Source organism: Astyanax mexicanus, chromosome 5, assembly GCF_023375975.1.
Source record: "Astyanax mexicanus isolate ESR-SI-001 chromosome 5, AstMex3_surface, whole genome shotgun sequence".
Taxonomy (NCBI): domain Eukaryota; kingdom Metazoa; phylum Chordata; class Actinopteri; order Characiformes; family Acestrorhamphidae; genus Astyanax; species Astyanax mexicanus.
The window spans coordinates 58,090,485-58,105,000 of NC_064412.1; the positions used below are offsets into that span (position 1 = coordinate 58,090,485).

The window sequence follows — 14,516 nt, forward strand, 5'->3', positions numbered from 1 at the left end:
ATCGGAGAAAAACCCAAACAGGTGAGTCTGAGCTAATTATTAGCTCACATTAACAGGTGTAGAGCAGTGTTACAGGTGTAGAGCAGTGTTACAGGTGTGGAACATTGTTACAGGTGTAGAGCAGTGTTACAGGTGTAGAGCAGTGTTACAGGTGTGGAACATTGTTACAGGTGTAGAGCAGTGTTACAGGTGTGGAACATTGTTACAGGTGTAGATCAGTGTTACAGGTGTAGAGCAGTGTTACAGGTGTAGAGCAGTGTTACAGGTGTAGAGCAGTGTTACAGGTGTGGAACATTGTTACAGGTGTAGATCAGTGTTACAGGTGTAGAGCAGTGTTACAGGTGTAGAGCAGTGTTACAGGTGTGGAACATTGTTACAGGTGTAGAGCAGTGTTACAGGTGTAGAGCAGTGTTACAGGTGTAGAGCAGTGTTACAGGTGTGGAACATTGTTACAGGTGTAGAGCAGTGTTACAGGTGTAGAGCAGTGTTACAGGTGTAGAGCAGTGTTACAGGTGTAGAGCAGTGTTACAGGTGTGGAACATTGTTACAGGTGTAGAGCAGTGTTACAGGTGTGGAACATTGTTACAGGTGTAGAGCAGTGTTACAGGTGTAGAGCAGTGTTACAGGTGTGGAACATTGTTACAGGTGTAGAGCAGTGTTACAGGTGTGGAACATTGTTACAGGTGTAGAGCAGTGTTACAGGTGTAGAGCAGTGTTACAGGTGTAGAGCAGTGTTACAGGTGTGGAACATTGTTACAGGTGTAGAGCAGTGTTACAGGTGTAGAGCAGTGTTACAGGTGTAGAGCAGTGTTACAGGTGTAGAGCAGTGTTACAGGTGTGGAACATTGTTACAGGTGTAGAGCAGTGTTACAGGTGTAGAGCAGTGTTACAGGTGTAGAGCAGTGTTACAGGTGTGGAACATTGTTACAGGTGTAGAGCAGTGTTACAGGTGTGGAACATTGTTACAGGTGTAGAGCAGTGTTACAGGTGTGGAACATTGTTACAGGTGTAGAGCAGTGTTACAGGTGTAGGTGAGCGGTGTGGAACCGTGTTTAACACACTGAAGGTTACTGCAGTGCACCGACCGCTGAAGACCTTTTCCCGTCAGCTCTTATAAACCCAGATCTTTAATAACCTGTAGATCATTTATACAGAGGATCGAGGAAACAGATTTAGTTTTGTTTCTTATTTACGATTAAAGAAATCGTTTGGTAAAAAATCTACTTTATTTACTGAACTGAATCAGACACAACATGATCAGCGTCTGGAGTTTAGTCCTGAAGTAGCTAAAATATAATATACACGTTTATATTCCTACAATTAGCATCTCAGTTCTGGAATAACAAGGCTAATATACTGTGCAGTAATTAACATATACTAATTAAAGCTTACATACCGCTATACATATATATATATATATATATATATATATATATATATATATAGCATCATAATTTTAAATCTACAGAGCTAAGCAGGAAACAGTCCTGTTAATTTCAGTGTAAACTTTCTCTTTTTCTCACTTTTTTAATTAGAAAGAGAAATTTTAAACAGGACTTTTTATGCAAAAAATCACTTTTTGTGTGATTTTATATTTCCACTTGCAACTCTTTGCCCCTAAAAACATTATAAACACTATAAGCAAATTTCAAATGAATTGGATTCAGGAATCATATAAGCTTCTATGAGCTGAAAGCTCATCCCTTATGACGTCACAATAAGGAACCACCCTGGCTCCACCCTCTTACCTGTCAACCCCCAACAGAGCCCCGCCCACTAGATCAGTTGAATGCCATTTTGGTCTGCTGATAAGAACCTTAGACAGTACACAACAGAATTAGCCAGCAGACTTTGTTTGAGGGAGGGATCTGTACTTTTCAAATCATGAGTTTTGTGTTTCTTTCACAGTTAAGCATGAACTAGCTTGTTTGTGTTTTGCCATTTAGCACAAGCTAACACAGTAACGTGATAATCATTCAGGATTAATTTAAAAGGTTGTTTTTTTGGTCAGAGGAGAATTGTATTAATTTAATTGAATGAATTAATCTTTATAATTGTCTCTCAGCACGTTTTTCCGCAGATCGTCAGCAGGAACTCTCAGCTCAGTCTGAATTGCGTGATCAGCTGGAGGGCCCGAGTGTTCTGATTGGTTCTGTCCTGAGGGTTAAGGAGAAGTGTTATCTGCTGGGTCATCTGTAGCTCGGGGGCGGAGCTTCAGTAAATCACATGGTTCAGATTTCAGACAGAAAAGTGCAGAACATTCCACCTTAAACAAAGGAGAAGTTCAGCAGGATGACGAGCTCTGCTGGTGCACGGGTCACGAGGTCAGAGGAGGGAAAGTGAGGGTAAGGTTGTGTTAAATATGTAGGATCTCATATCTCAGGATCACATTTCTGCCCCACATAATTTACTGAGATTTTACTCCGGTTCTTCTGCTGCTCCTGAAGCTTCAGTGTGAACTAGAGCTGTAGGTTAAAGGAGAATTCTGGTGTAGAATTGATTTTAGTTTTTAGTAAAACATGATAAAAAAGTTTATTGAATTTCTCTCCTCTGCTTTACTGCAGCTTCTGAGATCCAGTAATTCACTTTTTGCTCAGAACTCTTTATAACGGCGCTTGAGGGAATCTCAGAAACCTGCAGGAGAGCGGAGGTGAGCTATTCAACAATGCAGCTGTGAACATCCCATAATATATAATATAACTTTAATTAATAATGTAGGCAATCTATTAATCTATTATTAATGTAAGTATCTATTTATTTTGACATATATTTAAAACATTTATATATATTAAATATATCTAATAACTGCATAGTTACATATTAATAACCCTGTTATAACAACTTAACTAACATAAGCAGCATTTAACTATTATAAATGATTATTATATTACAATTATTGAGATACAGAGTTTTTTGCACTATAATAAACCTAAAAACATTTTACTTCAGATCATATAATATAATCCAATAATAGAGCATTATCATTAATCATGCTGACGACCAAACAGACAAAGGTTTTAATTGTGATGTAGAATAAAGGTAGCAGACGACCATAAACCAGGAGAAAGGTCGAGTCCAACCACCTCCACCCACACCTCCACCCTCACCTCCACCCTCAGCATGACCAACACTATCTGATACCCTGACCGACACTCTATACACAAAATAAACATTCATAATTACATCTATAATAACATCATTATCCACAATTACATTTAAAACATCTCTATCACAAACTATACTACTGCCTATTACTCATAATATAGTGTTTGATGGAGTAAGAGAGTAATAGGCACTAGTATAGTTAGTTACGCCCGTGTTTAATGTTATGTAAGTGTATTTATGTAACTGATCTGTTGCTGTGACAACCTCACAAACACACACACACACACACATTCACACACACACACACACATTTACTGTTTTCTCACAGTGCTTAATGCAGAATTACATACAGTGGCTTGCAAAAGTATTCATACCCCCCTGTCCAGCAGAGACACTCAGGTGTTTAATAATAACAGTTTCTGAGCAGCTCAGGTGAAACAGTGTGATTCAGCTGCAGTAAATATATAAATATATAGACGTATAAATGTATAGATGTATCAGGACATGGGGGCGTTGGGGTCTCTGTATGTGCATCATAAAGACTGATTACAGTTACCTTGTGATAAAACTACCTCCACCATGTTTAGAAGTTGTACTTTAGCCTGGCTAGCTCTCACTGTGAATTCCTAATCTACTTCAAAACTCTATAACGCCACCAAGTGGAGATTCTACTGAAAATCTCTCCCTCCTCTCAGACCTGGAGCACTGCTCCCTCCTCTCCACTGCTCTTCCTAAACTCTCCATCAGACTCCTGTATCTGATCCAGAGTAGCTGCTGGACTCGTCTCTGACCTTCTGAGGTTCAGTCAGATCTCTCCTCTACCCCTGACTGACTTCCAGCTCACATCCCATAAACCCTGACGCTGCTGACCCACTGATCACTTCCTCTCAGCCTGACGACACTGAGAGCCCTGATCTGTACTGATGGGGCTTCATTCTTCATCCACCAACCATCTCTCAGTACATACAGCCCTGTATAAAAATAAGAGAGCACTTAAAAATGATGAGTTTCTTTGATTTTACCAAATTACAATATAATCAAGAGGAAGATGGATGATCACAAACCATCAAACCACCAAACTGAACTGCTTGAATTTTTACACCAGGAGTAAAGCAGCATAAAGTTATCCAAAAGCAGTGTGTAAGACTGGTGGAGGAGAACATGCCTTATGTATGCTTATGTTTGTTTTATTTAAAATCAATTGAAGACATGTACAAACACTCCCACTGTCTGAATACATATAAACCTGACTGTAAACCCAAACATAAAGACTGGATCTGTCAGGAAGCTGAACTTCACTGTAAATGTTATTATATAAACACACGCAGCATCTACAGCAGAGTAAAGTTCAGTAACTCTTACAGTTGTGAAAGTGTTGCGTGAGAGGAGCCGTGGTGTTATTATTAATAATCCAGAGTCAGCGCTGCCATTGTGTTTCATATCAATCATTCTCCTGTAAGAATCTGGTTGAACCGGATAATAAATCAAAGCCACGGCAGGAAGATAAAGCTGAATAAATCCACAGATAATAGAGTGATGATGGAGCGTGACCAAGCACTAACATGATTATTATAACCTTTATATACACTGCTTTAATACCTGTACATTTCCATTCATTAATAACCTGATCTAATCATTAATACACCCAGAAACACACAGAAACACATTTAATATATTCTTTATTCACACGTTTACTGACTGAGATACACGGATCATAATCTCCCCATCACACACTAATAATAATAATAATAATAATAATAATAATAATAATAATAATAATGTGTTTTACTTATAAATAATCTCTACAGGGATCAACACGAGCTACTGTGTGTGACTTTGCACATCTCTGTCAGCAATCGGTGCAGCTAAAAGTATCTGAATGCATTAACTGTATAAAAAAGATCTACAAATATTTAAATACATTAAGAATCCTGACGCCTGTAATTAACACCTGTAATTAACACCTGTAATTAACACCTGTAATTAACACCTGTAATTAACAGGTCGTCCAGATAAATATTTATATTTAAATTTGACCAACAATCAAAACCCCTCTTCACTGCTGCAGGATAAAAAGGTGGAGATATGTAAATGAGCAGTATATTGTGACAACAGAGAAACAGGTATTTAACAGAGGGGTGTTTAGTGTAGTTTCTGTACAGCATCAGTCAAAAGTTTAGACACAAAGTGAAAATTGTCTGTAATGTTAATGTGGAGAGTTAAAGTCAGGATTTAAAGGTGCAAAAGTTTTTTAATAAAAGACAAAACTCCTAAAATAAATAGAATAAAACACATGGAGCTGTATTTCCTGTATTGTGAGAGTAGAGAGCATGTTTTTTATGAAATTTATATAACAGACCGGCCCAGACGTGCCCAGATTTACCTGCACAGATTAATCAATCAGCAGATCACCTGATTCCTCCTGATCACTCAGTTATTCAGTTCAGAGAGATGATCAGCTGTGTCGACTCCCTTTCAGATAGGCACAGAGTAGAAAACCATGCAAACATGAACAAAAAACATATAATAAAATCCCAACACTCCACATAACAGACTGTAGAACTGTGTGATGATAAATGTATAAATGATGTGTTTTAGAAATAAAACACAAAGTTCTAACTACTGCTTTTATTTTAATATATACAGGCATTCAGCTGTTAGTGCAGGGGGTCTTTATCTGTTATTAGAGTTCAGTGTAAAGAGATGAAAGATCATTTTCTGTCTGTAATTAGAACAGTGTTAATATATCAGATTTATCAGAGACTGGTGCAAAAGGCTGAAGATGGATGAAGGAGATAGAAGGTTTTGTTCTGAAGTTTTTTTTGTTTCTTGCGTCACAGAAGCTTTGATGTTTTTCTGTTATAGTTATTCTCTCACGCGTAAAATAAACTGCAGGGTTCGAGGGTCTGAGGTCGACGAGGTCGTCCTGTTCCCTCCAATCGGATCCTGATCTACACTATAAAACTACATTTACCTAAACCACACTTTTATTAAAGACTTTTACTTTATATCTGTATTATACCAATAAAACATTTAAACACACCTCTTCTCTCTCATCTCCTTTTATGATTTTTTTTTCATTGTAAATTTAATATTAAAGACTATATTAAATCTCTAGGAACATATGCTGAATTAATAATAATAATAAAGCAGGATCTGTTTTCTACTTTAGACTCTTCTAAGTATCAGATGTGTGTTTGAGTTCAGATCTGCAGACTCTCAGTATTTTAATCTCAGTGTCTTTATGAGGGAGAATCACCTGGAATAGTTTTCTCAGCGTCTTGAAGGAAGGAGTTTCTGGAGGTGCTGAACAATAGCTGCTGCTTTTCCTTCACGCTGTGAAGCTCCAGCTCCAGTATTTAGTATTTAGTATTTAGTATGTAGGAATGGGAGGCTTTCTTTAAGCCTTTTTTATTATGTGTTTTAAAAAAGCACATAATTTAAAAATTAAAAAGAAATAATTCAGGAAATGTAAAAGACTATTTAATAAAGTTTAGTAATTTTTAGAATGAATATTTTTAATGTTAAATTATTTTGGATGGATGATTCCATTCTTTCTGAAAAGTCTGGCAGCAGCATGAATTCCATCTTGGTCTGAAGTGGTGTAAACTGGTTTATACTGGTCTGCTGCTGCTGCTGGTCTGGTATGCTGGTGGGAGCTGTTTCCAGCAGGGCTGTAAAGATCTGCTTTCTCTTTAAAATAATGTAAAAAACTTAATAAATGGATTATTTGTTTTACTGTAGTTCCGTTTACTAACCTGACAAACTCTGTTCAAACAAACAGTAACTCCTATCAGAGAGTCCTGAGTCATTCTCTGATGATCTAATATCTTTATATTACATCAACACTAAGAGAAAGTGAGTCAGACTTAACTTCATCTTATTTGACAATAATAATAATAATAATAATAATAATAATAATAATAATAATAATAATAATAATAATAATAATAATAATAGTTTTTATTAATTTATTAAAACATTCTGGCGTTATTTATGTTAGGATAAAATGTTTCATGTTTAATATAAGAAAAAATACTATGAACTTGACAAAATCCACATAAGAATATCAAATATCTTCTGGTTTGAGCTTAAGAACATTATATTTATATGTGGTGATGACTTTTTGTGTTTTGGGTTAATGATGTCATTATTTTAGCTAAACATTTTATTTAAGGATGTAGAGTAATTCATCTTTTTTTGCTTAGAAAATATGTTATAGTGGTGCTCTGAGTGGTCCAGGGGAATAGTCTGAAAGCTCTGCATCTTTTTTGTTATTTCAGCCATTTCTCATTTTCTGTAAATAAATGCTCTAAATGAGAATATTTTTATTTGTAATTTGGGAGAAATGTTGTCTGTAGTTTATAGAATAAAACAACAATGTTCATTTTACTCAAACATAAACCTATAAATAGTAAAATCAGATAAACTGATTCAGAAACTGAAGTTTTGTCTGTTGACATCAACATTATATATATAAATATATATTATTGCAATTATTTATTTTCGTTTATTGTATTGTTTAATGGAAAATATGTAAATAATGTGTTTATTAATGTTTGGTCTCGTGATGAGAGGTGATTGTGATGTGTTGTTATGACTGTTTAATAAAACAATGGATAAAAATGAAAAAAGAGAAAGTCAGGATGTCTTTCATCGCTCCACAGCGCCGGGGCTTCTGATTGGTCGGTTTCAGCAATCGCGGCTCTTCCAATCAGGACGCTCGGCGTCACTGTGCTTGTGTGTGATTGGTTGAGGCTGAGTGAGCGGAGAGAAATTATAAAGCCCGTGTGAGAGCGCGCAGTGCTGTTATCCCCGCCGCAGAACCCCCGGACCCGGAGCCGCGGCCGAACCCGAACACACAGCGGAACCGAGCCTGCAGCACCTCAGCTCAGAACCGACTCACCCATCCGGACCCCGCGGTACCACCGGCTTCACCAACCCACCACCCGGTCAGTCCTGCTCCACTCATCTGAACCGAGCAGCTCAGCCAAGTGAATCGGTTCAGATTCAGTGTTTTATCTTAATATCCGGTAATGTTTATTTTTATTTAGTTTAATTAAATTATATTGAGAGTAGTTCGAGTTCGAGTCCTTAAGCGAACAAAACACTGAACACTGAAGTAACTTACTTTAGTTAGACTTTAAAGCTTTAGTCTTGCTCGTTATGTAGACACTGTAGAATCGATACAGTAAACGATTCTTCCACGCTGATGTGAACGTGTGGGTTTGAGACTAAAGCTGGATCCTGATTCAGATTTTCCGTTCCAGTTTAACACGCTTCATGATCCGTGTGCTCAGTTTTGCGTCCTTTAGAGCTTTAATTCACTATTAATGCGTGTGTTTAGATGTAGCTAACTGTGTAAAATGCCCTTAAACAGTGAACCGGTTCACTGTTCACTTTATTTTAATGTAGTCTGTAGCTAATAGGTAGATAGAGAGTTTAATGACATTATATTAAGAGTATTTGGGTGTTTGAGTGATTTAGCTGGATAATACTGAACTGTTTGGTGTAAAAAACTGGAAAAAACTGATTCTGTTTTAGTCACGACTTTAGTCTGGCTCGTTATGAGTCAGTTCAGAGTCGATACTGGAGAATGATTCATTTACGCTGGTGATTCTTTCACTGCACCTTGTAAAGAGAGACCGGCGCTGGATCTGATTCATATTTTCCGTTCCACCTTAAATACGTGACCCAGGTGCTCAGATTCAGCTTCTTAAGCTTCTCTATTAAAACGTTTGATTAGATGTATTTTTGCTGTAATGCTTTACAACAGTGAATCGGTTCTTTAACTAGTGAGAATTCTCCGTTCCACCTTAAGGCGGAGGGGCAGCTGCTGGAGTATGGCGCCTGAGGCGCTTAAGGTGGAATTTATAAATTAGAGAACAGAGAACTAGCCATTGTTATCTCTTTTTAGTTTAATACACGAGTTAACTGTGTTATTTAGGCGGTTTTAACGCTGATAAACTCCTGAGAATTTAGTTTTTAATGTAAAACAGGAGAGACCGGGTTACTCTGGACTGTTTAACCTTAATCCCGAGTAAAACTCTGTAACAGGATAGTTTATAATCCCGTTATAGAGAATTAAAGAGCGTGTCTGCTCTTAAATCAGCATATTATCTGTGTCTGTAGCTGTGGGTCAGTAGTAAAGTCTGAGCTCTGTATCTGTAGATCATTAGAAGTCTGGCAGCTGATAATCTACCAGATTCATAAATAGATAAATAAATAGATCAATGAGAAGTTCATTAATTCATTCATTGTTTCAATCAGGTTAAAATCCTGGTTTAACATAAATGACACAACAACACTTTCATAATGTAACCTGAATTTTAATGGATTGTTCTAGAAATCAGATCAACACTAGTTCTATTGATTTATAAATCATTTTATTTTATTTATAAAGCACTCCAATACAGTCAGTGCTTTAATAACTGTGCCTCCGTACACACAGTGTGCAGTGACTGCAGGAGAAAAATAAAGTATATATTTCACAGTCTGAGCCTAAATATGCTTAATACATTTTTTGTTGTCATTGTCATTTATCGCAGTATTTCTGTAAGAATCTTTATGCTGATTTTAAAGTGCATGTGACACACGTACATCATCATGGGCTCTTTTAGGTTTTTATATTTAAATGAGGTCTACTCTGATTGGCTAAACCTGTTTTGTTGTGCTATAAGAATGGGGAAACGCTGCTGCTGCAGAGGCTGAATGAGTAATTCTGTTCTCTAACCCATCACACTCTAAACAGTTCCTGCTGATTTTACTGTCAGTAATTTGTGTTTATGTATTTAATAAATACATCATTCCCTTCCCTCGTCTGATTTGCATATCTCTGCAAATTCAGCCTGCCACAGTTTCCCCGCCCACTCTTACTGTACCTCTCAGCAGTGATTCCTCAGAGCTTTAATATATATATATTAATGTATATATATATATCAGTCATATAAAGTTACAGAGCGGGAAATGGGGAGAAGCTGAATAAACTAATGTTAAAATGAATAAGTAATTATAGGACAAATAACAATAACAGCTTAAAAGTCACTTTTTTCTAAAGAAGTATCTGAAGTATAAAACCAGTTATTTTTGTTTAATAACAATTCCTTATGTTTCTCTATAGCTTTAAAATAGTCTTCAATATTACATCTACAATAAAAAAAATCATAAAAAGAAATAAAACACATTGAATGAGAGAGAAGAGGTGTGTCCAAACTTTTGACTGGTGCTGTAATGCTGAAAATGATCTCTTGGCTTAAAATGATATTAGATCCACTTCTTTTCTATAATCAGAGAGAGCTGTTTAACCAGATCAAACATGTGTGTGTGTTCATATATGTAGTTGGTTCACGTGTGTGTGTGTGTGTGTGTGTGTGTGTGTGAGTGAGAGAAAGAGCTTCAGAAGAGCTGCTTTAGGGGTGTAACCTCATCTGAACTCAGAACAGCCTCAACCCCATTCACACACAGCCGGCCCCTCAGCCTGAAACAACACCGGCCGTCTGGCACGTAGTCTGACCGCACACACACACACACACACTTTAACACATACTCACACACTCTCTTAGTGCAGTGGGGGTGTGCTCAGACTTCACTTCCTTTCTCTGGTGAGAACACGCTGCAGCTGATTTCTGTTCAGGTTATATAAGTTTATTAATCGGCTGAATTCTTTAAGGATCTGTAGTAAAGTGTGCAGCAGGTCTGAAACATGTTTTTTTTTTCATTGAGTTAAAACCCCTTGCAGATTTATTTTCTATATAGATCCTTTAAAAACAGGTTTAATGCAGCATAAAAAAACTGAACCATGTTAAAATATTTCCAAGAATATCATTCAGTCATTATCACAGATATATCCAGATATCTCCTGTTCATATTAAAGAACAGCAGCAGCAGCAGGAGTGTTCTGTGTGGATAACAGCTGTATATATCTGTAATATTAGAGTAAATGAGTTGTGCAGGTAATAAAGAGGGGAGTAGAACAGGTCAGATTGGTGAGCAGGGCGTGAACAGCTTGCTATCTCTTTAAGGTTTGTGCAGAGTCATGCTTACTCTACAGTCTGTTATGTAACTCCCCTCTGAGTGCAGGAGGATTATTCACCAGCGGCGGCGCTCAGATCAGCTCAGACTCCAGCAGCTCTGAACCTACAGAGATCCTCTGATTACACTCATATACAGAACACACCTCTAATCACATTCATATTAATATCAGTATCTGGAATAATATACTAATTCTTTACAATGAACTTTTCTCCAGTATTTTCTACAATAAACTTTTTTTAAGTTAAATTTTTTACGTTTATGTATAGTTTAAGTTTACTGAATTTTGTACCGTTTCAGGTTATTATTTATTGAAGCTGATCTGTTTAAAAAAAGGTTGGGGTGTCTTCAAACTTTTGACTGGTAGTGTAAAGTTCTAATGTGTTTTAATAAATCCCCTCCTCTCAGACCCTGCTTTAATATCTTTCTGCTCGTGCCCCTACTGCCCTACACGTGCTCACACACACACACACACACACACACACACACACACACACACACACCACATTCCATTTAAACACTCCCTCCTTTTACATGCTGGAACTTTCATCTGGCACACACTCCAGCTCCGCCTCTTCCCGTATGTCTGATGTCATCACTGGAAAGAGGAGACCCCCACCAATCCCCTTCCTCCGTGCAAAAGCATGTGTGCACAAGCGTCACTTTTCTCTTTAGATCAGAACAGAGCTGCTCACCACTAAACGGGGGATGAAGATCAGTGCGGAGGGAAGAGCTTTAGTTATGTTTGGGAACAGTTCTGTGAGGAGACGTCTGGTTTGGGAACAGCAGGGAATAGAGGTGGGCGATTTGGCCCTAAAATAATATCACGATATTTCATGGTATTTTCATGATAATGATTCTCTTGGCGATATGACAAAACACTGAATTTAAAAAAAACTGCACCAAAATGAAAATAACATTTTATTTCTACATATAATATGATGTTACACCCCTAACTGAGATAATAAATAATACAAAAAATGATTTGATCAGATTTGTAACAGAAGTCAATAGTCCAGAATATCATGATAATAATAATGCACTCCATATATCTCCATATAATATCCAGAATTAAAGTAAAATAAATGATACTGTACAGATATAATCTGTCTCTAGTAGATATATAATGGGGAAAAATAAAAACAGTAAAAAAGTAGAACCCTGATGTGATAATTAGTGAAGGGTGATATGGCTCCATATTTCAGGGTATAATATTGTTCACAATATTCAAACATGTTGAAGTTATTATTGCGTACGATACGATATGACACAGCCCTAACAGGCAATAGTAAATAGCAGGGAATAGTTTTGTAAAGTAATTTAATAAAGTGTAAAGTGATGTAATTAAAGTGTAAAGTGATGTAATTAAAGTGTAAAGTGATGTAATTAAAGTGTAAAGTGATGTAATTAAAGTGTAAAGTGATGTAATTAAAGTGTAATTGAGTTTCTGTGTTTCTGTGTTTCAGAGCTTCAGTCATGGAGCTGCATAATAAAGAGCCTCTCTCTCAGGACGTCCTGCCCGTGGTCATCATCGGTAAGACCTCCTCACTCACACACATTTACACCATTACCACCAGCAGCTCTAAACACAGACAACAAAAACTGTATAAAATCACTTTACTGTGATTAAGATGTGTTCTGCTGCTCTGCTCCTTTAATAAATGATTTATCTTAATAAACTGAACAAATAGCAAATAAAAAAACACTGATTCAGATCAGAATATACGGGGAAAAGTAAAATCAGGGATTTAAACAGGAAGTTCAGTGTTTTGATGGGTTGGTGACGGTGGAGAGTGTAACAGCAGGCTGGTGTTGGGTGTTGAGTAATGGTGTTGGGTGTTGAGTAATAGTGTGGTGGGGTGGTGAGGTAAGAAATGCACTAGAAAGGAAGGAAAGAGGATTTAGAGATCAGCTTTTTATAGTATGTTGGTTTCCAGTACGCAGATTTAATTTAACCGTTTATGAGAACTAATATTGTGAACAGACTCAAACTGTTAAACAGAACAGGGCTGCTTACATCTGTGTATAAAGTAATAATTAAACAGAGAAATGAAGAGGAGAGTTTATAATAACTGCAGTATAAAGTCAGTGAGAGACTCCAGAGCAGATTGTAAATATATAACAGCCCTGAACAGCTTAGTGATTCTGAATGAAGTTAAATTAATGATCTAAACAGCTGTAATGAGTGAGTAATGAGAGAGTAATGAGAGAGTAATGTAATGTGAGAGTAATGAGAGAGTAATGAGAGAGTAATGTAATGTGAGAGTAATGAGAGAGTAATGTGAGAGGAATGTGAGAGGAATGTGAGAGTAATGAGAGAGTAATGTGAGAGTAATGAGAGAGTAATGAGAGAGTAATGTGAGAGGAATGTGAGAGGAATGTGAGAGTAATGAGAGAGTAATGTGAGAGTAATGAGAGAGTAATGAGAGAGTAATGAGAGAGTAATGAGAGAGTAATGAGAGAGTAATGTGAGAGTAATGAGAGAGTAATGAGAGAGTAATGTAATGTGAGAGTAATGAGAGAGTAATGAGAGAGTAATGTAATGTGAGAGTAATGAGAGAGTAATGAGAGAGTAATGTAATGTGAGAGTAATGAGAGAGTAATGAGAGAGTAATGTAATGTGAGAGTAATGAGAGAGTAATGTGAGAGGAATGTGAGAGGAATGTGAGAGTAATGAGAGAGTAATGTGAGAGTAATGAGAGAGTAATGAGAGAGTAATGTGAGAGGAATGTGAGAGGAATGTGAGAGTAATGAGAGAGTAATGTGAGAGTAATGAGAGAGTAATGTGAGAGTAATGAGAGAGTAATGAGAGAGTAATGAGAGAGTAATGAGAGAGTAATGTGAGAGTAATGAGAGAGTAATGAGAGAGTAATGTAATGTGAGAGTAATGAGAGAGTAATGAGAGAGTAATGTAATGTGAGAGTAATGAGAGAGTAATGTGAGAGGAATGTGAGAGGAATGTGAGAGTAATGAGAGAGTAATGTGAGAGTAATGAGAGAGTAATGAGAGAGTAATGTGAGAGGAATGTGAGAGGAATGTGAGAGTAATGAGAGAGTAATGTGAGAGTAATGAGAGAGTAATGTGAGAGTAATGAGAGAGTAATGAGAGAGTAATGAGAGAGTAATGTGAGAGTAATGAGAGAGTAATGTGAGAGTAATGTGAGAGGAATGAGAGAGTAATGTGAGAGTAATGTGAGAGTAATGAGAGAGTAATGAGAGAGTAATGAGAGAGTAATGAGTGAGTAATGAGTGAGTAATGAGTGAGTAATGAGTGAGTAATGTGAGAGTAATGAGAGAGTAATGTGAGAGTAATGAGAGAGTAATGTGAGAGTAATGTGAGAGGAATGAGAGAGTAATGTGAGAGTAATGTGAGAGTAATGT

General features: G+C 36.9%; 1 protein-coding gene and 1 long non-coding RNA gene across 2 annotated transcripts in view; both read left to right on the plus strand.

The window, feature by feature from the left end:
• The window catches only part of LOC125802290 (uncharacterized), a 41,435-nt gene that overhangs the window by 17,972 nt on the left and 8,947 nt on the right, over positions 1 to 14,516 (plus strand). The gene's annotated exons all lie outside the window — the stretch shown is intronic.
• The window catches only part of osgn1 (oxidative stress induced growth inhibitor 1), a 15,580-nt gene continuing 8,947 nt past the window's right edge, over positions 7,884 to 14,516 (plus strand). Inside the window, exons 1-2 of the mRNA XM_022675288.2 lie at positions 7,884 to 8,057; positions 12,603 to 12,670. Coding sequence (XP_022531009.2) covers positions 12,613 to 12,670 — 58 coding nt within the window. The 5' untranslated portion in view covers positions 7,884 to 8,057; positions 12,603 to 12,612. The remainder of the gene's footprint in view (positions 8,058 to 12,602; positions 12,671 to 14,516) is intronic.